We start from the raw sequence: 26,435 nt of genomic DNA on the forward strand, positions 1-26,435 counted from the left end.
GCTTCCAAAATCCCATACAAAGCCCTTCTGCTACAAATGTATTAACACTTTGGCAGGAAAAGAAGCTGCAAACATGATGAAAAGTTTTCTCACATCTATGCAATCGGAAATGCTAGCAACAGTTAAAGCTTTCCGAGAGGCAGCCGGGCAGTCAGTGCAAACTGATACGGAGGAAACTACCCCTAGGGAGGGCACTTCTTCCCAAGATAGCTTATTTACTAAGGGTCCTAGTGCCTTCTTCTCGTCCACGCCAGCACCCCCTCGGAGTCAGGCAGAAGACGGGGAGAGTGACATAGTGAGTCTGGTCAGGTCTAGACACAGCTCAGGGGAGGCAGAGGGAGACTCTGCTAGTCAGTCTCAGGAAGACTTGCGCCTTAGAAAACACCTCTTTGCTGTAGAAGACCTTGAGGGTCTCCTCCAGGCCATCTATGCCACAGAAGAAATTCCTGAAACCCCTAAACCTACCTCAGTACAGGATAAAGTCTATAGGGGTTTAGGTGAAACCCAGTCTAGGGTGTTCCCCCTGCACCAGTCCCTTAAGGAACTAGTCCTACAGGAATGGAGAGATCCTGAAAGGAGAATTGTCAAACAAAAGACCTGGAAAAGAAGGTTTCCCTTTTCCCAGCAGGATGAGGAAGTCTTTTTTAAGCTTCCTAGACTTGATGCACCAGTATCACAAGTCGCAAAAGTGTCTGACCTCTCCTTTGAGGATGCAGGTAACATCAAAGATTTGATGAACCGCAAAGCAGAATCTCTCCTTAGGAAGGCTTGGGAAGCTAATGCAGCCGCTCTAGCCCCAGCCCTGGCAGCGACCTGTGTAGCCAGGAACACTGATGTTTGGGTAGAAACACTCTCCGAGCATCTGACCCAGAACTCGGACGCCGAGGAGGTAGTAGAGTCCCTACAAGCTATCAGGAAGGCTATTGCCTACCTAGCGGATGCAGCGGTTGAAGCTGCAAAAGCGTCAGCTAAGACAGCGGCCCTGGTTAACTCAGCTAGGAGAGCTATCTGGATCAAGGCCTGGGAGGGGGATGCGACATCAAAAGGTAAACTGTGTGGCATCCCCTTTCAGGGTTCCCTTCTGTTTGGAAAGGATCTTGATGATGTCTTGGCGAGATCATCAGAGAAAGGTAAAAAATTTCTGGTCAAACCTAAAAAAGAGGGTTTCAGGAAGCTTTTTCGAGGCCCCCAGGGGCAAGCAAAACAGAAAAACAAGAAGGAACCCTTCAGGCGTTGGAACTTTGGGAAAGGGAATAAAAAGAGCAACCTGCTTTTCCCTTCTCCTAAAGCCAGCGACAAGCAGCCCAAGTGACGCCCAGATCAGAGTGGGGGGTCGGCTGTCCCATTTCTTACCTCAGTGGGTAAAGATCTCGAACAGTCCTTACATTTGCCAAATCATTCGAGAGGGATTCCGTCTAGAATTCATGGCAACACCCCCCTCTATGATCACCCTCACTCATCTTCCCAGGGAGACCCTAAAAAGATCCGCCCTTCTAGAAGGGATACAGGAGCTAGCCGAAAAACTAGTGATAGTGCCAGTGCCAAAAAACCAACAGTACCAGGGATTTTATTCCCATGTGTTCGTAGTCCGCAAACCTTCTGGAAAATACCGTCTTATAGTAAACTTGAGAAACCTGAACAAGTTTCTAACATACAAAAAGTTTACTATGGAAAGTATCTATTCGGTAAGGAAAAACCTCACGAAGGAGGCCTTCTTGATAACTTTAGATCTCAAAGATGCCTACCTCCATGTGCCGATTCACATAGATCACCAGGCTTTCCTAAGGTTTGCTATAGTGACGGAAGGGGAAACCCTACATTGGCAGTTCTGGGCGCTCCCGTTCGGGCTAACTTCCAGCCCAAGGATATTTACGAAAATCCTTGCGGAAGCAGTGGCCTTTTTGCACCTTCAGGGTATATCCCTTATACCCTATCTGGACGATCTACTGATCTCAGGTCAGTCGGCTGGACAGGTTACGAAGGATGCCAACATAGTAGTGTCAGTCCTGAAGAGTCTAGGTTGGATTATAAATACAGAAAAATTCTCCCTTCAGCCAGAACAGGTCAAGGTCTTTCTGGGATACACAGTGGACACCAGACAGCAGAAGCTCTTCTTGTCAGAAGACAAAGTGGCAAAACTAGCCTCAGCAGCAGAGGACCTAATAAAAAATCCTTGGCTCTCCAGAAGGGATGTTCTGAGAGTATTAGGTCTCATGTCTGCAGCGGTAATCTGGGCCCAACTTCATGCCAGGACACTCCATTTTTTCTTCCTGTCCTCCTGGGACAGACAGAGTCTTTGGACCAAAAAATCCTACTCACCCCCCAGGTCCTGGTTTCCCTGGAATGGTGGACTCATCACCAAAATCTGAAAGAAGGGCGACCATGGGCTCAGTGGAATCCGGTAAAGATTACCACGGATGCCAGCTCCTGGGGGTGGGGTGCCCACCTAGAAAAGAAAAAGGCACCGGGCCAATGGGACAGCTCACTAGCTCGCAGGTCCTCCAATTACAGGGAGCTCAGAGCGGTGGGGGAAGCTTTAATAGCCTTCCAGGAAGACATCAAGGGCAGAGAGGTCCAAGTATGCTCTGACAATGCTACCATGGTAGCATACTTGGGCCGTCAGGGGGGGACCAGGTCCAGCCCTCTACTAGAATTATCCAAGGAAATCTTGGATGGGGCAGAAGGGAGAGTCCTCTCCATCTCAGCCATACACATCAAAGGGACAAGCAATATAGAAGCAGACTTCCTCAGCCGTCAGCGGCTGAGTCAGGAAGAATGGGAACTGAACCAGGAGGTATTTCTATCCCTGGTACAGTACTTCGGAAATCCAGAAATAGACTTATTTGCCAACCGACAAAACGGGAAGGTAAAGAGGTATTTCTCGATTTCCCAGGAACTTCAGTCGGAGGGTCTGGATGCGCTATCCCAGACCTGGAACTTCGGGCTGGCTTACGCCTTCCCACCTGTGACACTTATTCCGCGGGTCCTGCAGAAGCTCAGCAGGTCTCCCGGAAAAATTCTTCTAATAGCCCCTTGGTGGCCAAGAAGGACCTGGTTTGCAAACCTAAGATCCATGGCGGTGGTGGAACCGCAAAAACTTCCGAACATGGCAGATTTACTCAGGCAGGGCCCAGTACTTTACCCAAAGCCGGAATTCTTTCAACTGGCAGCTTGGTTACTGAGCGCCAGATCTTGAAACATAAAGGCTGTTCAGAGAAGGTCATTAGTACGCTTCTCCTGAGCAGAAAACCAGTAACTAGAAACATTTATTTAAAAGTTTGGAAGACCTTCTATTCCTGGGCTAAGGATAGACAGGTCACAACAACTTCTATCCCGGTTATCCTGGATTTCCTCCAGGAGGGGGTAGACCTGGGCTTGAAAGTTAGTACCCTGCGGGTCCAGGTAGCGGCCCTCTCAGTCTATCTCGATAGAAGATTGGCTAAGGAGGGCCTCATTAAACGCTTTTTGTTGGCTAGAGAAAGGGTATCTCCAGTAAAAACGTTTAGTTGTCCGCCTTGGGACTTAACTAGGGTGGTAGAGGCGTTATCTATACACCCATTCGAACCTATTGAAGAGGTTCCACTTAAATGTTTAACCATAAAGTTAACTTCTTTGTTGGCCATTACTTCGGCCAGGAGGGTAGGGGATTTGCAAGCACTATCCATGAAAGAACCCTTCCTGAAGGTAAAAGCAGATAGGATCACTCTTAGAGCAGACCCCCTGTACCTACCCAAGGTGGCATCCTTATTTCATAGGACGCAAGACATTATATTGCCGTCCTTTTGTTCTGAACCAAAGAACATAAAAGAAAGTTTCACTGTCTAGATGTTAGAAGGTGTCTTCTCACTTATCTGGAGAGAACTAAGAGCTTTAGAAAGTCTAACCATCTATTAGTTCTACATACTGGACCCAGGAAGGGACTTCAGGCTTCAAAAGCCTCATTCGCCAGGTGGATTAGAGAAGCGATAGCAGGGGCATATGTAGGCACGGGAGTGGCAGCCCCTACTAATATCAAGGCTCATTCTACCAGATCCTTAGCAACCTCCTGGGCTGAGAAAGCAGGGGCCTCCTGGGAACAAATCCGCAGCGCGGCCACCTGGTCCAGTCATCATACATTCCTGAAGCACTATCGTGTGGAAATGTTGTCACAGCAAGACTTAGCCTTTGGTCGAAAGGTTCTACAAGCTGTGGTCCCACCCTGAAGGTAGGCCTGTGTTTTTTTGTGTTCCTTGAGCATCCTCTCAGGTGCCGTCCTGGAAGGTGAAGGGAGAAAACCTATGTTAGACTTACCGGTAACGGTATTTCTACGAACCTTCCAGGACGGCAGGCCTACTTCCCGCCCTAAGTGGAGGAAAAAGGTAAGTACCTATAAGGAACTACGTCCCATGTGAACCAGTTTAGGATTACTCTAAGGCCCCATACACACGATAGAATCCATCCGCTGAAAAATCCCAGCAAATGGGTTTCAGCGGATAGATCCTATGGTGTGTACACTCCAGCAGATCTGTTTCCGCGGATATTTCTCCCCTGGGATGGATTCCAGCAGATCGAATATTTGCTGACATGCCAAACAAATCTATCTGCTGGAATCCATCCCAACGGATGGATCCACTGGTCTGTATAGACTCACCGGATCCATCCGTCCGAAGGGATCCCCCGCATGCGTCGTAATGATTCGACACATGCGTGGAATTCCTTGTATGACAGCGTCGCGACGGCGCGACACGTCATCGCCAGAGGATTTCGGCGCGGATTTCAATGCGATGGTGAGTACACTCCATCGCATTAAAATCTGCTGAAATCCTCGAGGATTTATCTGCGGAAACGGTCCGCTGGACCGTATCCGCGGATAAATCCTCCCGTGTGTATGGGGCCTAATACATACTGGGGAACAAGGGGATGGGTGGGGCTTTTTAATCTGTCATGTGATTGTGTTTCCTGCAGGGAGGAGCCATCATCTCTCAGGTGCCGTCCTGGAAGGTTCGTAGAAATACCGTTACCGGTAAGTCTAACGTAGGTTTTACTGTATATCACATCACTTCGCCATACATTGACCATACTCAAATATTTTTATTATGGGTTTATTTCAATGTAACTTGTATTTAATTATAATATTGTGCCAAGGTTATGCTCAAGCCTGTCCTTTTCTTTCTACCGATAAATGCTTTTACGTTAAGTCAGTCGTACATGGATTACAATTTGGCTGCTTCAGCAAGGACTGGCTGGATTTTCGATCCATGCATAGACAGGTTGATTGATTAATCAACTTGGGTACAACCAGCATGTCGGTTTTCTTTCTACATACGGTTACTGTCATCGACTATAGCCAATAGTAGTAGTTCTGTTTTCTGCCAGCTGAGGATGCCCATGGTGGAAGGAAAGACATTTGCTTATCTATGGCCAACATAAGACTACTTTACTCAGATTCCCAAGTTTCTGGACCACTTCTAACTCTCAAATTCCTTTTAGGCACTGCTGACTCCAGAAGATGCAGTTCTGTCAGATGAACTGAATCATGCCTCCATCATTGATGGTATCCGCCTCTGCAAGGCCAACAAGTACAGATACAAGCACATGGACCTTGACGATCTGGAGACCAAGCTGAAAGAAGCACAGGTGCAGTATTAAAAATGTGCTTGTAAGTTACATAATTGGTAAGGTTGAATAAAGACACCAGTCTATCCAGTTTAACGTGTGTGTGTGTCTACGTTTTCCATATCCCTGGACATTGCATTCCCTAAGAAATTCTTATTTTTTTCTTCTTTTTTTTAAATCTATATTCCCTGTTGACAACATCAACTGTAGAGGGGAGTTTCACATCTTTACCTCTCTAACTGTAAAGAACCTCTTACGCAGTTTAACCCCTTCACTCCGAGCGTACGCACATGTGCGTCCTCGGCTTTCAGTGGTTATCCTAGGATGATGCCCGCAGCTGCAGGCATAGTCCCGGTATCATTTTTTAGAGCGGCCTATCGCCTTTCCAGGGATAACAACCGATGCGGCTAAAAAAATCCCAGAGAAATCCTATCCCCCCCCCCCCCGCGCTCTGACCGGGCCTCCCGATCTGCGATCCGACACTTTAGGCGCCTAGCGACAGACTGGGACAAAGCCGTAAATGGCACTTCCGGTTTACTTGGCTGCCAATGGCGCCGGATTTAAAAAAAATATATACAGTATTCAGAATCGCCTTTTTTGGTGATCTGAATACTTTGAAGTGCAAAGTAGGGATTGCAGGTACTCCATAAAGAGTACCTGTCACCACCGATTTCTGTCACAAGAGATGTTTACATTCCTTGTAACAGCAATAAGTGATACATATTTTATTTTTATATTATGTTTAACCACTTAAGGACCCCCCACTGTATATGTACGTCCTCTTTTTAAACATGGATATCTCAGTAACGGCAGCAGCTGCTGCCACAACTGAGATATCCATGTTTTCAGCGGGCGGCCGTGTAAACGATAACGGCGGTCTCCGCGGCGGATTCGCCGCGAGATCGCTGTTATCGGTGGCGGGAGAAGGGCCCCCCCCCTCCCGCCGCTTTTCCGCGCCCTCCGCCGCTTACCGGAGCCGTCGGTAGCGGCGGAGGAGATCCGATGCTGCCGCCTGGAGAGTGAGGACTTGAGTGAGGGCAAGATGGCCCCCACCCGTCCTCATAGCTCTGCTGGGCGGAAGTGACGTCAAAACGTCAGTCCCGCCCAGCCTCTTAAAGAGACAATTTTTTTTCTGTCATTTTTTTAAATGACAAATTTTCCTTTTTTTTTTTTTTTTTTTTTTTTTGCATTTAAGCCTAAATATGAGATCTGAGGTCTTTTTGACCCCAGATCTCATATTTAAGAGGACCTGTCATGCTTTTTTCTATTACAAGGGATGTTTACATTCCTTGTAATAGGAATAAAAGTGATCATTTTTTTATTTTTTTTATATTTTAGTGCAAAAAATAATAAAATCAAATAAGAAAACAAAAACATTTTTTTATTAAAGCGCCCCGTCCTGACGAGCTCGCGCGCAGAAGCGAACGCATACGCGAGTAGCGCCCGCATATGAAAACAGTGTTCAAATCACACAAGTGAGGTATCGCCGCGATCGTTAGAGCGAGAGCAATAATTATAGCCCTAGAGCTACTCTGTAGCTCAAAAAATGCAACTTATAGAATTTTTTAAACGTCGCCTATCTAGATTTTTAAGGGTAAAAGTTTGACGCCATGCTACGAGCGGCCGCAATTTTTTAAAGCGTGACATGTTGGGTATCATTTTACTCGGCGTAACATTATCTTTCACAATATATAAAAAAGTTGGGCCAAATTTATTGTTGTCTTATTTTTTAATTCAAAAAAGTGAATTTTTTCCAAAAAAAAGTGCACTTGTAAGACTGCTGCGCAAATACGGTGTGACAAAAAGTATTGCGATGACCGCTATTTTATTCTCTAGGGTGTTGGAAAAAAAAAATATATAATGTTTGGGGGTTTTAAGTAATTTTCTAGCAGAAAAAACTGTTTTAATCTTGCAAACACCAAATCTGAAAAACACCTGAGGTCTTTAAGTGGTTAAATGTTAAAAAGGGAAAAAAAAATGTTAGTGCCCCCGTCCCCGCGAGCTTGCGCAGCAAAGAAAACGCATACGGAAGTCGCGCCTGCATATGTAAACGGTGTTCAAATCACACATGTGAGAGATCGTCGGAGCAATAATTCTAGCACTGGATCTCCTCTGTAACTCTAACCTGGTAACTGTAAAATAAAAATAAAGCGCTGCCTATGGAGATTTTTAGGTACCGTAGTTTGTCGCCATTCCACGAGTGCGTGCAATTATAAAGCATGACACGTTTGGTATCTATTTACTTGGCGTAACATCATCTTTCACATTATACAAAAAATTGGATAACTTTACTGTTTTAATTCATGAGTGTCCTTTTTTTCCCAAAAATGTGCGTTTTAAAACGCTGCTGCACAAATACTGTGTGACATAAAATATTGCAACAATTTGCCTTTATTATAGGCTTACCTGTAGGTAAAAGTGGTAGTAAATACTTTACTACCACTTTAATATAGCAATTTCACATTCTAGGTGTTTCTTTTTAAATCTGCCTGACCAGTTTACATCCTATATGCAGGGCTGAAGCAGGTTTTAAATCGATACAATGGTTCTGGAAGCACTAAATCAAAATACACTGATCAGCAGCTGTGGCCACTAATTGACAATTGTTTTTCACCTTTTCTTATAGGTCGGTCAAATGAGAAGTTCACCTCATTCACTAACCTTTAGGACAAATTCCCTTTTGCAAAGTAGACAACCTATTTGTCTTAAATTGGTAAACTCCACAAACTGTTTCCAAAGTCCTAGATAGGTTGGCTGTCTCCCTGCTGAGAATCATAGAATTTTTACCCCACAAAATGTTGCACAATTGCCAGAGTCGTCTCTCGTTCACTATAGAACAGGGGTATCCAAACTTTTCAAACAAAGGCCAGTTTAGTGTCCCTTAGACTTTAGTGGGGCCAGATTTTAGCCAGCTGGGGTAGATAATGTCCCAGCATCAATGAGATTAAACATGCCTCAAGGTTGGTGGTCAATAGGAGGAGTAGTGCCCCATCATTGGCAATAGTGGCAGGAATAATACACCATTAATTGGTATCAATGGAAGAAATAATGCCCCACATTGGGAGGAATAGTGCCTCAAGGGCCATATAAAGGCTAGCAAAGGGCCACATCCGGCCCTCGGGTTGCAGTTTGGAGACCCCTGCTATAGAACTTGCTTGTTCTTCTTCCAGTGCTGAGGTGTTCTGAAATCCAGTAGATCATCAAAGAGAGACTCCTCATCATATTGATTCCAACTGAGACTTCATTGGGGGAGATTTCCAGCTGTTTTTTTTTTTTTTCTTACTGCATTCCTCTCTTCCTACCATGTCTCTTTATACTATTTATCCTTTCCCCAAACAGTATAACCCTCTATTTCTGAAGTAGACTCTTATTTTGTCGTCATAGCAAGACCCCCAACCATCCCCGTGTGTAAAGTCCCAACCTTTTAAAGACTGTTCGAATGAACAATGTAAAGCTGGCCATACATTATACAATTTTCTTATTCAACTCCTTTTAGATTTACCTTGTACAATCTGAAGACAAATATCTGCAGAAAATCTAAGTGTGTATGGGGTCTTGGTCTGTAGGGTTCAATACTAAATTGGCCCACCCTTTGCAGCTATAACAGCTTCAACTCTCCTGGGAAGGCTGTCCACAAGGTTTAGGAGTGTGTCTATGGGAATGTTTGAGCATTCTTCCAGAAGCGCATTTGTAAGGTCAGGCACTGATATTGGCCGAGAAGGCCTGGCTTGTAGTCTGCGCTTTAATTCAACTCGCTCATCCATGTATTTATGAACCTTGCTTTGTGCACTGGTCCAAATCACTTGGTGGAGGGGGAATTATAGTGTTGGGTTGTTTTACAGGGGTCTTCCATTATCATACCCCTGTACAGGTTTGCATAGCCACTGACGGGTTCCAGGGCCATGCACCTTCATCAGAATGCTGAATAGACATGGTTCTTAAATGCTCTGTATTTGTTTGGGATGCTAACTGTGGATCTCAATACTGGGGGGTTTTCTTTGCTGGCAACAGGAAGGAATTTTCCAAAGATTTCGTCGGTTACAATGGTTTTGATTTAAAATCAAAGCCTGTGTGCTCTGGAGTACCTTGTGCATTTGGTAATTTGTATCTGTTTTTCCTTAACCACTTAAGACCCGGACCAAAATGCAGGTAAAGGACCAGGCCCCTTTTTGCGATTCGGCACTGGGTCGTTTTAACTGACAATTGCGCGGTCGTGCAACGTGGCTCCCAAACAAGCTCGAGCTGACCAAAACAATGTCTCGTCTTGATTTCACAAGATGTATATAATCAAGAATAATATATTTATGTCATATAATTGTTTATAATAAATTGTTTTCTATTTTTATAAAACTTTGATTGTGTGAATCTCTATCTGCACCATTTCAATAGCCCCTGGGTCCTTGTGGTACCCTATTTTTGCCTTTTTTTTTTTTTACCTCAGTTTAGGCCTATACGTATTCTTCTACCTATTTTTGGTAAAAAAAATCCGCAATAAGCGTTTATCGATTGGTTTACGCAAAATTTATAGCGTTTACAAAATAGGGGATAGTTTTATTGCATTTTTATTATTTTTTTTTTTTTTTTACTACTAATGGCGGCGATCAGCGTTTTTTTTGTTTTTTTGTTTTTTTGTTTTGTTTTTGTTTTTTCTCGTGACTGCGACATTATGGCGGACACATCGGACAATTTTGAATTTTTTTTAGGACCATTGTCATTTTCACAGCAAAAAATGCTATAAAAATGCATTGTTTACTGTGAAAATGACAATTGCAGTTTGGGAGTTAACCACTGGGGGGCGCTGAAGGGGTTAAGTGTGACCTCATATGTGTTTCTAACTGTAGGGGGCGGGGCTGGACGTGTGACGTCATTGATCAGCGCCCGCGACCCATGGCTGGGCATTTAACAGGTGACTTGCAGTGATGCCAGAGTAGGCAGCAAATCCGCATGAGTTTGGCATCTCTCCTATAACTCCCCTGCTCAGAAGCACTTAGAGTGGGAAATTGTAGTGACAACTTTCATTTTCTTTAAGCAGTTACACAGGATCTACATACTGAAGTGCATTTCAATAGGATACAAGTCTATTTACATCTGCCTGCTCAAATAGACCTGAATGGAGCTTCCGATCAGGTTCGCTTGAAATACTGACAGGTGAATCTGGTTGGAAAGTCCATGTGAAAAGAGCCTAAAAATTTAATTTTTTTAAATTAATTTTGTATATTTAGCTGTTTGCCCTAGAGTCCAGCTTTTTTTTTTATATTTATTTTTAAAAATCTAATTGACCTAATTATCTGTTGTGGTTGGAGCATTGTAATGTTTTTTGTTTACAATGAATTAAATATCTGAAGCTGAAAATTTTCTCTGTTCAGAAACACCGCCTGCGTCTTATAGCTACGGATGGTGTGTTCTCTATGGACGGAGATATTGCTCCTCTGCGTGGAATTTGTGACCTGGCAAAGCACTATAATGCCCTGGTGTTTATAGATGAATGTCATGCCACTGGCTTTATGGGACCAAATGGACGGTAAGAAATATTGAGACATATTCACATATTCTGTTCTGCTGTGTTTTTTACATCTACCTGAAGTTGAGCATTTAATCTTCAAATCAATAAATTTAAGTGGTTCTAAAGTTAAAAGATTGTTTTACCTTATTGTATAACCTTATCTGCATTATGGTAAAATCTTCATCTTGCGGTTTGCTCCCACTCCAAATACTTGACCCCTAGGGAGCAAGCATGCACAAGTGCCCCCATATAAGGCAGCTTGCTATGGGGGCACTTGGTGGGGGGGGGGGCAGGACCGCTGGTGAAGGACCCAGAGAAAAGGAGGATCAGGTCCTGAGCAAAACCATTGCACAGAAGTAGAACATGTTTGTTATTAAACATAAAATTAAGCCCAGTGTGTGTGTGTGTGTGTGTGTGTGTGTGTGTGTGTGTGTCAAGGCAAATGAATACAAAGTTGGTTGCAATTTAATTTGGATTTTCAGGTTTCTACAAAAATCCTTTTCAGAAGTATCCATAAATATTATCTGAATGCTAATTACAAAATGCACTGTAGTGTATGTACAGTATCCATTGCACCTCATTATGTGCTACTTGTACAAATGTGTAACAATCTAAATCCCCTGCAATATGTAATATACTCAGATTTATTTTTAAGTGAAGCTATACCACAGCTTCCTAAAGATAACATATGTATTTGCGTGTCATCTCTTTTGACAGGGGCACAGATGAGCTTCTTGGAGTCATGGACCAAGTGACCATTGTGAATTCTACACTCGGCAAGGCATTGGGGGGAGCTGCAGGTCGGTTCTATGAACCATCAGTATAGCATGATGCCACTTTATTTACCTTTTTTATTTGTCTAATACCCCTTTTATATCCATTTTGATCATTTAAAATTGTGGTTGTGTGTGTTTCTCCCCCTTCTTTTTTTTTTTTTTTTTTTTTTAAATCCTATTCTAAAAAACCTAAATTTAGAATAAAACTTCTAAATTAAAAGATCACAATAAATATAGCTGGTACTTCTCCCTCAAGCAATGACTAATACCTGTTAGATGACTGCCCAAATAAGTGACACAATGACGGCGAGAGATGGATGAAATGACAGCAACTGAGATAATGAAGTGTGAGGACAGCTTAAGGTTAAAAGATCTATTTGGTAATATAAGCCAAGGTGAGGGAGGCCAGAATATAAGAAGTACTTGACATCAGAAAGTAGCCAATAGCACAAGCTGGGTCAATCGCAGGATTTCAGTATATTATGTAATGGCATCCTTGAGAACTAATGATTTTATGTTCAAAAGAATCTGAACATTTTGGCATAACATTATAATTGAGCAGATTTAACTATGAAACATAGCTTCTCTCTTATTAAAGCGGGGGTTCACCCGAAATTTTTTTTTTTAACATTAGATTGAGGCTAATTGTGGGAAGCAAAATCGGGTGTTTGTGTGTTTTAAAAAAAAAAAAAAAAAAAAAAAAAAACAGTACAATGTAGATCGGAGGATCCATCCTCCTCCTTACCTTTCCATGGTCTCATCGTCCAGATCTCCCCGCGCAGTATTGTAGGAGTCCCTGTCACCCAGCCGCCGGGAGATCAGCTAGCAGCCACAGGCTGCACTAGAGGAGCAGACTGAACCAAAGTCATCCTGGAGCAGGGGGAGCTGTAATAGGGTGCCTGCAGAGAGGAATGCCTTACCAGAGGTGTAGGGTTCCAGGGGAGGCATTAACTACTTGCCGACCTGCTGCCGTCGTTTTACGGCGGCAGGTTGGCTCCCCTGCGCGAGAGCCCGTAGCTCTACGTCGGCTCTCGCACTGGCCACTAGGGGCGCGCCGCCCGCTCGCCCCGACTCCCGTGCGTGTGCCCGGCGGGCACGATCGCCGTCGGGCACACGCGATCGCTCGTTACAGAGCGGGGACCGGGAGCTGTGTGTGTAAACACACAGCTCCCTGTCCTGTCAGGGAGGGAAATGATGATTTTCTGTTCATACAATGTATGAACAGAAGATCGGTCATTTCCCCTAGTGAGGCCACCCCCCTACAGTTAGAACACACCCAGGGACATACTTAACCCCTTCCCCCGCCCCCTAGTGTTAACCCCTTCACTGCCAGTGGCATTTTTATAGTAATCCAATGCATTTTTATAGCACTGATCGCTAAAAAAATGCCAATGGTCCCAAAAATGTGTCAAGTGCCCGAAGTGTCCGCCATAATGTCGCAGTATCGGAAAAAATCGCTGATCGCCGCCATTACTAGTAAAAAAAAAAAAAATATTAATAAAAATGCCATAAAAATACCCCCTATTTTGTAAACGCTATAACTTTTGCGCAAACCAATCAATAAACGCTTATTGCGATATTTTTCGTTAAAAAAAAAAAAATGTAGAAGAATACGTATCGGCCTAAACCTGAGGGAAAAAAATGTTTTATATATTTTTGGGAGATATTTTTATAGCAAAAAGTAAAAAATATTATTTTTTTTTCAAAATTGACGCTCTATTTTGGTTTATATTGCAAAAACTAAAAACCGCAGAGGTGATCAAATACCACCAAAAGAAAGCTATTGTGGGGGAAAAAAAGGACGTCAATTTTGTTTGGAAACCACGTCGCACGCCAGCGCAATTGTCAGTTAAAGCAACGCAGTGCCGAATTGCAAAAAGTGCTCTGGTCTTTGACCAGCAATATGGTCCGGGGGTTAAGTGGTTCACGAGCTGCATCACAGACCCTCGGGACAGTGGAGGAAGAACTTTACTCCCCCCCCCCCCCCCCCCCCAAACATTGTACATGACTGTCTGCCCACTCTGGTTCGGTGTGCCAGCTGTGGCACGCGTGCCATAGGTTTGCCATCGCTGCCCTAGGGACTAAAATGGCAATCATTGCAATAGTTTTTGTCCCACTGTATTTGCTCAGTGGTCTTAAAAATGCAAAATATTTGGGGGGGAAAAAAAACTTTCATAAATTAAAAAAAAAAAACGTTAAAGTTAGCAAATTTTTTTTTTCTTCGTATAATGTAAAAGATTGTTGCGCCGAGAAAATGGATACCCAACGAGTTTGGTTGTTTTGAATGCTGTACAATTTGGCACCTTTTAAGTCTTCAGTAAAGCAGAAATGATATTGTGACATTGCTTCCGGGTTACTAGATCGAGACTTGATCGACGCCGATTGTGGCATTGTTCGGGATGTCTGGCCAGCCAGCGGACACGCCGACTGGTCGCTTGGCCCTCCGGTGGGATGGGAGAACCCGGCCGAGGCTGCTTGGCCTCATCAGTTGTTATCACAAAAAAGCTGACCGTCGGCTCTAAAAAAATGGTACCGGGTTGATGCTTGCAGCTGCAGGCATCACCCCGGTACAACCCCTTCATGTTGAAAAAGCTGCATATTTGCATTACGTCAGCGTGAAGGGGTTAAAGTGCCTCTGGTCTTTCCTGACATTTTCTTAGACACCTTTTACATTGAGGCGCTATAATGCTAAAAATAGCTCCTGCAAAGGGCCCTGAAACAGCGTCTCCGAGGGCTTTCACACTGGAGCAGTGCGATGGCAGAAAAGTAATAAAAAGGCATGCTAGCCGCATCTTTGAGGCGCTGTAGGAGCAGTGAATACGCTGTTCCTAAAGCGCCCCTGCCTATTGAAATCAATGGGCAGCGCTGCCGGAAAAGCTCTGCTTTGCGGGTGATTTTAACCTTTTTTTGTCCGCTAGCAGGGGTTAAAAGCGCCCCGCTAGCGGCCGAATAGCACCGCAAAAACGATAAATACGTAAATATAGCAGCCCTTTACTGCCGTCGCCCCCACTACCCCAGTGTGAAAGGGGCCTTAGTCGCATCCTATAGCAAAAGCCATGGTCTGCAGAGAGCTTCAAAAGCATCCAAGCAGGTATAGGCAACCTTTTGAGCACATTGTGCCGAAAAATGTTTTCAAAGAAATTAAGCGTGCCGATTTTGAAACAAAAAAAATGTCAACTTCACACTCAATCACGAAAGGGATTTTTTTTAAAAGTAAATGCTTTAAACTGCTTGAGTCGTAGTGAGAAATAAACATCCTGCACTCTCACGCATCTGATCAGCCCCAATTCCTGCACTTTCACAACCTCTTATAAGCCCCAATTCACCTGCTCTTCTGCCCCACCACTGTAACCCCTTGCTCATGTGTTCCACCAATGTACTTCCTTTCTCCTCTGCTCCACTTTTGTACCCACCTGCTCCTCTGCCCCACCGCTGTAACCCCCTACTCTTCTGTCCCACCAATGTACCTCCTTTCTCCTCTTCCCTGCCACTGCCCCCCCCCCCTGTACATCTGTCCTACCTCTGTACCTCCTGCTCTTCTGCCCAACCATTGTAACCCTCCTGCTCATCTGTTGTGGTTTTCTCAATCACAGTGAAATCCCTTCTTTCTGAGATTGGTAGTGGCAACCAAGCGAGTGATCTTCCCCCCCAGATGGTGGACGGGGCTAGCAGGACTGGCTTTAGCAGTGGCCAATGACAGTCGCCCTCCACTTGGAAACAGGGACCGCCCCCCCAGCCGAACTGCCACACAATCTCTTCCCCATCACAAAAGCTGACGATCGCAGCTACAGCAAAGTTAGAGAACCAAACAATGTTTCCTGTCTTTTACAATGTGTGGGGGCGCAGGGCTTCCCCCTCTGTGCCGGTGTAGTGTGGGGAATTCTGAAATTGGAATGCATTAGTGTCTCGCTGACACTTCCCTGCGCTGCTCTGCTGATGGGGAGGGAGTTGAGTGCCGGCAAAAGAGGCTTTGAGCGCCGCTGGTGGCACCAGTGCCGGGGGTTGCCTACCCCTGCATCAGAGGGATCTCATTGTTAAAAGGCATCAGTCAGGACAAAGGTGCAAAAGAATTTCCAAGGCATTGGATATACAGTGGACCCTAGGATTACGAGCATAATCCGTTCCAGGAGAATGCTCGTAATCCAAAGTACTCGCATGTCAAAGCGAGTTTCCCCATGGAAGTCAATGGAAATGGAAATGAAAATAATTTGTTCCACATTGACTTCAATGGCATGCAATACCGCATGCGGCCAGAGGCGGGGGCATCGGAGAGCCTCGGAAACGGCCGGAAAGGCCCGAGGACAGTTAGGCTGACCTCGACGAACCTCGGAAAGACTCCGTTCCCGAGGTTTGCCGAGCTGTCCTCGGGCCTTTCTGTGCATTTCCGAACGGCGCCGTTTGGCTCCGGCACCCCCCCCACCTCAGGCCAAACATGGTACTGCACACTGCTTTGGCCTGAATCCTGCTCGTATTCAACAACAGTTAGGATATTTTAAAATACAGTGCTCGTATTGCGTAACGCTCGTTAACCGTGTTATTTGCAATCCAAGGTTCCACTGTACCATGGAACACGGTGAACACAATCTTCAAGTGGAGAAAATATGGCACAACAGTGACCAAGAACTAGAAGTCCCTCCAAAATGTATGAAAAGACGAGAAGTAAACTGGTCAGGAAAGCTGCCAAGAAAACTAAAAAATAAAAAAAATTCCATTTAGAGTGGAGCTCCTCTTTAACCCCTTTCCGTCCGTGCTATAGCCGAATGGTGGCTACAGCGCAGAGCTACTTTGCCTGGAGGGCATCAATTGATGTCCTTGAGCGGTCTGCTCGATCCTGACCCCTTACCACGTGATCAGCTGTCAGCGAATGACAGCTGATAAAGTGATGTAAACAGAGCTGGTAATCGTCTATTTTCTTCTTTTCACACCAATAGCGTGAGGAGAACAAAAAAGCCAATCACCGGTGGCTGTCAAGATGGACATCGGTCCCGATCAAGGAGGGCAGCCACAGAGTCATCTGTGCCCACCAGTGCCACCCACCAGCACCACCTATTGGTGTTGCCAATCAGTGTCTCATCACCAGTGCTGCCCATCCGTGACACCCATCAGTGCCACCTGTCAGGGCCCATCAGCGCATATTACTAAAGGAGAAGAGTTGCCTATTTTTTCAATTTTATAATAAACTATGTTTAGCAAAAATAAAAACCCAGTGGTGACCAAAAGAAAGCTCTATTTGTGTGAAAAAAAAAATTATAAAAATTTCATTTGGGTACAGTGTTGCATGATCTCGCAATTGTCATTCAAAGTGTGACAGCACTGAAAGCTGAAAATTGCCCTGGGCAGGAGGGAGGGGGGGGGGGGGTTTAAGTGCCCAGTAAGCAAGTGGTTAAATAAAAACATCTTTAGCAAGCTGCACAGTACAGAAGAATAGCTGTTGATCTGGTCAGAAATCCAGTGAGCATGGAACTTTCTGTGTATGCTGCCTCTCCTTGGCTGCACTGAAATTTCAAGCCTTTAGCATGAGCCCTGCCCATCTCTCCTCTCTGAACTACAGAATACATCCTCCTTATGTTATAGAGAGAGCGGTGGTGTTCAATAGCCCAAAGGTTCATGCTGCTTAGGGAGACAATGCTGTTCCCTCCATGGGTACAGTACAGTAAGCGAACATTGTCACCCTAGGACAGTGTGGTACCGGTGGTTAAACAAAAAAAAAAGAACTAATTTAGCCACCACATCTAAGGAATGGTCAACTGTAATATCCAAACATTTGTTCCTGGGTTTAAATGCACTTCAACTGTTTTTTCCACTGGCTATAACGTGATAATTCTTCATCCCCCCCTAGGTGGGTACACAACAGGCCCAAAGCCTCTGATTGATTTGCTGCGGCAACGTTCCCGACCATACCTTTTCTCCAATACACTTCCTCCAGCTGTGGTTGGCAGCGCCTCTAAAGCGATTGACCTTTTGATGGAAAACAATACAATTGCTCAGTCGATGACTGCTAAAACGGCACGGTAAGAACACAAGACATATATCATTTTATTTTTTTGCAAATTTTGTGATTCACACACCTCTTTCTTGGTTTTGTTTTGTGGCTTTTTATGCATCCTCTCTATCTTCAGCTGCCTCGGTGGATAATTGCCATTATTTCCTTTGTTTAATGAGTAGGGAGGTGTCCAAGGAAGCAATAAAACTGATAAAGTGTAGTAACACACTCTTTTCCTGGCTGTGAAGTGTGGCAGAGTGTTTTAAAGTAATGTACAGTGCCTTGCGAAAGTATTCGGCCCCCTTGAACTTTGCGACCTTTTGCCACATTTCAGGCTTCAAACATAAAGATATAAAACTGTAATTTTTTTTTTGAAGAATCAACAAGTGGGACACAATCATGAAGTGGAATGAAATTTATTGCATATTTCAAACTTTTTTAACAAATAAAAAACTGAAAAATTGGGTGTGCAAAATTATTCACTGCTAGCTACCTGGACAAGCAAGTCCCCTAATATTAAATAATACAATATTTGTAGCTGCTGACTTTTTATCTTTAGCGGGTGGAAGCCCGGAGCTCTTATTTGAAATGGAGAGCACTATATGTCTCCTTAAACCCCCTTTTTTTTTAAATGCTAAAACACGCTGACAAAATCCAGTGCTTGGCTGTATACATGTCAGAACTCTCAATAAGCCGATCTAAAGATAGTCGATCTGAAGATTGCTGCAGGTGGTATCAGTAACAAGGCTCCTCCTCCCGTATGCGGTTCCCGCTGACAAAGTCCCACCTATTATGTAACGCTCATTTGCTTATCAAAATTTTTTATATGCATGCAGCCAAGTGCTAGATTTTGTAAGTGTGTTTTTAGCATCTGTTTCAGTAAAGGTGTTTGAAACAACAGTAAATGTGGCCACTCTCCTTTTAAACTTTGCATATATTTGGGGAGTTCAATATCACAGGAACGGTGGCATTCTTATCCAGTTGTACCACCCTGTAGGGGACAGCGTGGTTTGACCTGCCTGTTGGCTCAGTGGTTTAAGGTAAGTGGCCACATTTACTTTCGGTGGTGGGACGGATTACCCTTGTGCACCTGGCTGTTTTTATATGTCACATGCATTATCCACCAATTGATGGGCATCTTTGCTGTTTCTGGTTTTTGACAGACTTTATATGGACATTTTAGAACTGTTACAATTTTGCCATTGTGCCGCCCTTCTTTATTTATTTTTTTACAATGAAAAAAAAATAAAGAGTTTTATAGATAGTGTGGAATATACCTTAAGTGTTCAGCTTGCAATATGTATTGTTTGTTTGACTTTCAAATACCAGTGTGTAGATTGTGCTGAGTGTTTTCACTTGTATATATTAAAAAAAACACTCTGGCTGCAATATTTTCCTTTGTTCCAGAGCGGTCTCATTCAGCACCTCAACCTAATAGACCCCTTTCACACTGAGGGCGTATCAAAAATAGCGCCTGAAATCCTCCCTTAAAAAGCTGCTCCATTGTCTCCAGTGTGACAGCCCAGAGGGCTTTCGCACTGGAGCATTGCGCTAACAGGACAGTAGAAAAAGTCTTGCTAGCCGCATCTTTGGAGCGATGTGTATACCGCTCCTCCACCGCTGCTGCCCATTCAAATCAATGGGACAGCGTGGCATTACCGCCCGCAATGCGCTGCTTCAGCAGCGCATTGCGGGGCGGTTTTAACCCTTTCTCGGCCGCTAGCGGGGGTTAAATGCACCCCGCTAGCGGCCGAAATGCGCTGCAAATTCGCCCATAGCATCGGCAGTAAAAATAGCGGCGTTTTAAACCTAGAGAAAGGATATGTCTGAGGTATATCCAATTCTAATCTCACTTGGCAAGACCAGTGTAATACTGGTGTTCACTTTAGTATTTTTATAACTTGGGGAAGAACTATTGGCAGCCATCAGGGTCTACATTAATACATTTGAGGAGTTGCTTGTATATAATGTTTTGTTTATTTTGACAGCAAAACTGTTTTATAACTTTTACATCTAAATAACCTGTAATGTGTTATAGGTTTCGCACCAAGATGGCAGCTGCAGGTTTCACTATTTCTGGAAATGACCATCCCATTTGTCCTGTGATGCTTGGAGATGCCAGGCTAGCTACAGCTATGGCAGAGGATATGTTGGATAGAGGTATGGAGTAGCAGGTGTACATGTATGTATTGCAAAGGAGAAGCCCTCTTCAGTACAGTAGGAAAGGAAGAATCTGTCACTTTTTTTACATGGATTTTGTCAGGATAAGAAACATGAGCTGCTAAAGGGTATATATATATATATATATATATATATATATATATATATATATATATATATATATATATATATATATATATTTATTTATTTATTTATTGAAATGTTTTTGCATTTCTTTTATAAAAATGCATACATGCAACCAAAACAGTTGGCACTGTACAACAGCAGGGCGCACATTACACAGATGTTGCATCTAATCTCACATTCTGCATAGAATTATTTGCATATTTATAGAATTATACTAACTAGAAGATTCATTAAAACATGTTATTGTACATGTCAATCTCCACAACTTATAAACAATGTATATAAACCTAAACTTTCCTACTTCTAGTAGCAAGGTATACAGAAAGAAACCATAGAGGAAACCCTATATCGGTTATAGATATAGATTTTTGCCTATCTATACTTGACGGTAGCATTATTATAGGCCTTGTAGAATTTGCAGGGAGACAAAGGCCATTGGAGCTAACCCTGGAACCTGAATCCATGGGTCTCATTGTTTGTTAAATTTAAAAGGGGTACCTCCTAGATTTCAAGATATGCCTTTCCTTGAGTAAAGTGGTATTTACTTGGGTGCGCCTCTCAAACTTGGGAGGGGGCTATACATTTCAATAGTATACATTTGCATGCCAAATACAACAGGCGAGTAATAGCCGTACGAACATGAGGTGTAAAAAGTTATTCGTCAGGAAACCCTAGAACAGTCAAAGGGTCATTTTGAAGGGAGACCTGAAAAGCTTGATTGATAACTGATATAATTGTGTTCCAGTATCTTACAAGCTTGGGGCACCTTGAGAACATATGCAGATGATCAGCTGTAGTACCCCCACACCTGGGGCAGCCAGGGTCCTCTCTACAATGCTATTTAAACAGCTTGAAGGGGGTTCTATGAACCTGGTGAATGACAAAAAGTTGTAGAGTAGGGGAAATGGAAACCAATGGGACTTGTTCTAAAATGTACTGCCATATTGCAACATCAATTGTTGGGATATCAGATGACCAATCCTTTCTACCATGAACTTGCAGCTTACTTTGATAACAATGCACCATATCGAGGACATAAGAACTTTTTTGTCAGTAACATTAGCTAGTTGATCTATTAATGGGGGGTGTGTCAATCTGTTTTAAAGATGTAGAACTAGCTTGGGTAAGAAGTGCATGGCGAAGCTGGTGGTATTGAAAAAAGCATGAGTGAGGGACACCAAACTCATCCTGTAAATCTTTGAATGATTTAAGATGATCATTAGCATATAATTGATGAAAGGAAAAGTATACCTTGGTTGTAGCAGCTTGAAAATCCCTGCAACTTTCCAAACTCCTCCAGCCTCCTTCTTTCCCATATTGGGTGAAAACTCGAGATACCAACGTATCCTATTATCCTGAATGTTTTATCCCAAACCTTGGCCATCATTATTAAGGTAGGATACTGACAACCAGTCCTATACCCACCTGCCTCCAATTGGGCCAATAAATGGTATTTGGGTGAACTGGACAACAACATTGCCTATATTGGGTCTTTGCTGTTCATGGTTCCCCTTCCAGAAAAATGTTGCAGCTGGGACGCTATCTTTTGTCTTTAGCCTTACTTTAATAGGTGGGTTATGGACCTGGAACAAATATGTTAACGTCGGGTTTACATCTGATCTGAATGCTTGTTGCATGTCGGTGACACACAAAGTAATAAGTCAGCAGTGGCAAGTCCAATAATTATTATCCTGACAGGTTTCTGTAGGCCTTTTCTGCAAGGAGAAAAATTAGACTGCCTTTACTGGCCTTCTTTGGAAAATGTTAGTTGCCTGGCTACTGTACTGACCCACTGCCTTAATTTAGTACACGTTGAGAGCCACTGAAATGAACCCAGTTTTCAGATCAGTTGGGAAAGTCAGAGAAAATACAGTATATATTTTTTTGCATCTTGGCTCCAGGTCAGAAATTCAAATGATTTATTCAAAAGCATCAGTGTGACAATCCATGTTTCTAAGGCAGTTTATATCATATGGGGGGGGTTGCACGTTTGCCTTTTCAGTTTTATAAACGTCATGGTCAAGCCCAAAGCTGCTGCACGTGTGAGCTTGATACTCGCTGCAAGAGTCTGAAAAGTGCTTTCTGGTAATGGTGGTTGCGCAGTTCTACCAGACTCTCAGGCCCCGTACACACGACCGAGTTTCTCGGCAGAATTCAGCCAGAAACTCGGTCGGAGCTGGATTCTGCCGAGAAACTCGGTCGTGTGTACACTTTTCAGCGAGGAACCCGTCGAGGAACTCGTCGGGCCGAAAAGAGAACATGTTCTCTATTTTCTCGTTAGTCAATGGGAAAAGTCGGCCCGCCGAGTTCCTCGGCGGCTTCCACACTGAACTCGACGTGTTTGGCACGTCGAGTTCCTCGGTCGTGTGTACGGGGCCTCAGAGGCACTCCCCTTATCCCTCCTGCAACTAATAACCCCAGAAGTGACTTGTATTGCATCACTTGTAACCGAGCATGCAGCTGTATCCCAGCACGTTCTGCACTAGTGGGCAGTGGAGACATTGGGAGTCCAGTAGACCTGCCCATGCTATGACACAGGGCTTTCAAACCCCCCCAATGAAATGGCAATAAAGTAACAAAATAAAAAAGAATAAAAACTGTATAAAACAAAAAAAAAATTCAAGCATTCCCGTCACCCCTGCATGCACCCCATAAAAAGAACAAAAAATAAAGTTCAGTGTAGGGCAAGCATATGTATTTAATATCGATTGTGCCACACCTATTTTGTCGCAAACATTGGCTTGAGCGCAATAATTATAGGGCCATGATTCACAGTTAACTCTAAGCTGATAACCAGTAAAGACATTAAAGCTCTGTATTGTGTTTTTTTTTTTTTTTTTCTTAAAAACATGCGTTTGATAACTGCACAAAAAATGTGTGACATAAAAATCTGCAACCACCACCATGTTGTACATGGTCTCTGCTTTCAGAAAATGATCTACTGCTGGCTGTATAGGAGAGAGCACCCGACAACAGCTAGTTATGCCTGAGAGCGATGATGTCACCCAAAGGCTTACCATGGCCGATCTCTTGTCTGTACTCCCTCCTCTCCTCTGCAGTGGTGGCTGGCTGACACAGGAGAGCTGGATCATGTGACCGGACCAGAATGAGCTTAAAAAATAAAAAAAGTATACACCCTTACCTACACGGGTTAGTCAGAATAGGTCTTAGGAGGGGTTAGGGAGCATTTTTAGAGAATAGTTGGATAATATCTGGCATTCCACTTTAACTTTTTTTTTTTTCCAATTAACATTTTTTTTTTATTGGTATAAATCGGTTCACAAGATACAGATAAATGCAGGTAATAACAGTAGCCAAATCATACACTTATCCAAGAGTACTGATATTACCCTCGCCCTTTATGGGTAGAGGGGGAGTTGAGATTCCGGCCCTAGGGGCCCTATTCCAAAAGCTGGCTCTACCGTCAGTCAGGTCAACAAACTTATGCATTTCAAACCGTTTTCTATACTCTGGTGTCAACGGTGACACCGAAACAGTAAGTTGTATAAGAAGAAAAGGAGAGTCAAGAGAAGAAAGAGGAAAAGAGAGAGAAAGGAGATTTAGGTTACCGCGCCTGCCACCTCGTCCGCCCCCGGCGGGTCCTCCCGCCGGTGCCACTCACTCCAGACCTCGTCGTGGGCATCCATGCGATTACGTATCCTGGCTGTCATCCGCTCCATCAGCTCCACGTCCTTGACCCTAGCGTAAAGGGCCTCCTGGGACGGGGGTGTGGTCTTTTTCCAATTAAGGGCTATCAGGCATCTAGCCGCCGTTAGCACGTGCCTAAGCAGTTTTTTATATGGCTTGGCCAGGCGGGGTTGGGAGATGCCTAGTAAAAATAGTTTAGGGGTTAGGGGGATTGGCGCCTCAAAAAGATGGGTAAGCAGCTGGTGCGTGGACTGCCAGAACGGGGTGATAAGGGGGCACGTCCAATAGATGTGGAAGAGAGAGCCTCTGGCCTGATGACATCGCCAGCATCGGTCAGAGGTGGATGGAAATATTTTGTGGAGTATGTCCGGGGTTTGGTACCAGAAATACAAAATTTTGTATGAGTTTTCCTTATACAGGGTGCATAGGGACGATTTGGCAGCCTGCCTCCAGACGGCCTGCCAGGCCTCCATCGGCAGTGGCTCCTCCAGCTCTCTCTCCCATTTCAGCATATATGCATGCTTCCCCCGCCCTTGCCAATCATATGCGTTCAATAGCTGGTAGATATCCGTGATCAGCCCCCGTCTATGGCGCCCCTCCAGGACAATACGTTCAAATGGGGACGGTTGCGAAAATTGGAGCTTTGGGGCTATTGTCTGGGCATAATGTCTTATTTGTAGGTAGCTATAGAACACCTGTCTGGGCAGGTCGTGTTTCACCTGGAGCTCCGAGAATGTCAGCAGCCTACGGGTCCTGGGGTCCACCAAGTGTCCAAAATGGAATAGGTCTCGCGAAGCCCAGGGCCAAGACATCTGGTGGGTCAGGCTATCTGGTATTTTGGGGTTGCAAACAAAAGAGTTTAGTAAGGAGCATTCGGACTTAAGCCCCACTTCTCGGGATATCTTACGCCAGAGTCCTCTGAGCAAAGACATCGAGCCTAACAAACGGTCAGGTCCCACTCCCACATCGGCATCCCATAACAGGCTATTTGGGTGGACCGGGGCTAACCATATCTTTTCTATCTCCGTCCACTTATTAAAGGACCTTTGGGGAAACCAGGAGACCACTGCACGTAACTGGGTAGCTTGGTAATATTTAACAAGGTTGGGGAAAGCCAGGCCCCCGTCTCCTCGTGAGGCTGTCATGACCGACCTAGGAATCCTATGTTTTTTATAGTTCCAAACAAACTTCAGCATATCACCCTGAAGCTTGCGGAGGTGGGCGTACGGGATCGGGATGGGTAGCGTCTGAAACAGATAAAGGAGTTTGGGGAGGATAACCATTTTTATGGCCGCCACTCGGCCTAGGAGCGAGATATGATGTGCCTTCCACTTTTGGAGAAGGCCTCTGATTGTTCGATATAGGGGAGGGAAGTTGACCTGATACAGGGAGCTGAAGGATGGTGTAATATGGATCCCAAGGTATTTAAGGGATGAACTCTCCCAGGTATAGGGGAAGTTCGATTGTAGGTGGTGGACCTCAGCCTCCGCAATGTTGATCGGTATGGCCGCTGACTTTGACGCGTTCGTTTTGTACCCCGACAGTGACCCGTATTTATCTAGTTCAACATGGAGGTTGGGCAGGGAGATTCTGGGTTGGGTCAAGGTAAGAATAATGTCGTCCGCAAACAAGGATGTCTTAAATTCCCTTCCCCGTACCGAGATGCCCCTAATGTCCGGATTTCCCCGTATGGATGCTGCCAGGGGCTCGACACATAGGGCAAAGAGCAAAGGTGAAAGTGGGCATCCCTGGCGCGTGCCGTTGGCTATCTGGAAGGGGGAGGATGTGGCAAAGGGGGTTTTAACTTGGGAGGTGGGGTTTGAGTATAGGTGTTGTACCGCCCGCAAGAAGGGACCTTTAAACCCCATGTGGTGCAGGGTAGCGAACATAAAGGGCCAGCTTAGGCGGTCGAAGGCCTTTTCGGCGTCTAGGCTCAGTATGAGAGCCTCCGCACCGTCCCTATTGACTACATCAATCAGGTCGATGATCTTCCTGGTGTTGTCCCCTGCCTGGCGTAGCGGCACAAAACCTACTTGGTCCTTATGGATCAGGGAGGGAAGAATAATGTTCAGCCTAATCGATAGAAGTTTGGTGAATATTTTGAGGTCTGAATTAAGTAACGCTATGGGCCTGTAACTAGCGCAAGAGGCTGGGTCTTTATCCGGTTTAGGTATGAGGGTCAAGAAGGATCCTTGCATGTCACTTGGGATTGGGGTCTGGTGGAGGAAGGCGTTAAATAGTGTGGTCATGTGGGGACTGAGTAACGGGAGAAAGGCCTTGTAGTACTCGTACGGTAGACCGTCAGGGCCAGGGGATTTATGGGCTGGGAGGCCTTTCACAGTGTCTGCTAACTCTTCCGCTGATATAGGAGCGTTCAGGCCCTGTAAGTCTGCTATTTGAAGTCGGGGTAGACCTGCTTGTTCCAAGTATTGGGTCATTCGGGCTTTCAGGTCGGGAGAAGGGGGATCGTGTGGTACTTCCGGTTTATTATATAGGTCCGTATAGTAGTCCGCGAAGACTGCCGCTATGTCCCTAGGATGTGTTACGAGATCGCCCCCCCTGTTCTTTATCTGGTGTGGGGTAGAGGTAAGGGCTTGGTCTGCCAGTTTCCTGGCCAGGAGAG

At 44.6% G+C, this 26,435-nt stretch overlaps 1 protein-coding gene across 2 annotated transcripts in view; it reads left to right on the top strand.

Moving 5' to 3' along the window:
- The window catches only part of GCAT (glycine C-acetyltransferase), a 49,546-nt gene that overhangs the window by 15,976 nt on the left and 7,135 nt on the right, over positions 1–26,435 (top strand). For both annotated transcript variants that reach the window (XM_040359516.1, XM_040359517.1), the window contains 5 exons: positions 5,470–5,616; positions 10,962–11,116; positions 11,816–11,898; positions 17,714–17,885; positions 19,896–20,017. In XM_040359516.1, the coding sequence (XP_040215450.1) occupies positions 5,470–5,616; positions 10,962–11,116; positions 11,816–11,898; positions 17,714–17,885; positions 19,896–20,017 (679 nt within the window). The remainder of the gene's footprint in view (positions 1–5,469; positions 5,617–10,961; positions 11,117–11,815; positions 11,899–17,713; positions 17,886–19,895; positions 20,018–26,435) is intronic.

The sequence above is a fragment of the Rana temporaria genome, chromosome 7 (genome assembly GCF_905171775.1).
Source record: "Rana temporaria chromosome 7, aRanTem1.1, whole genome shotgun sequence".
NCBI lineage: Eukaryota > Metazoa > Chordata > Amphibia > Anura > Ranidae > Rana > Rana temporaria.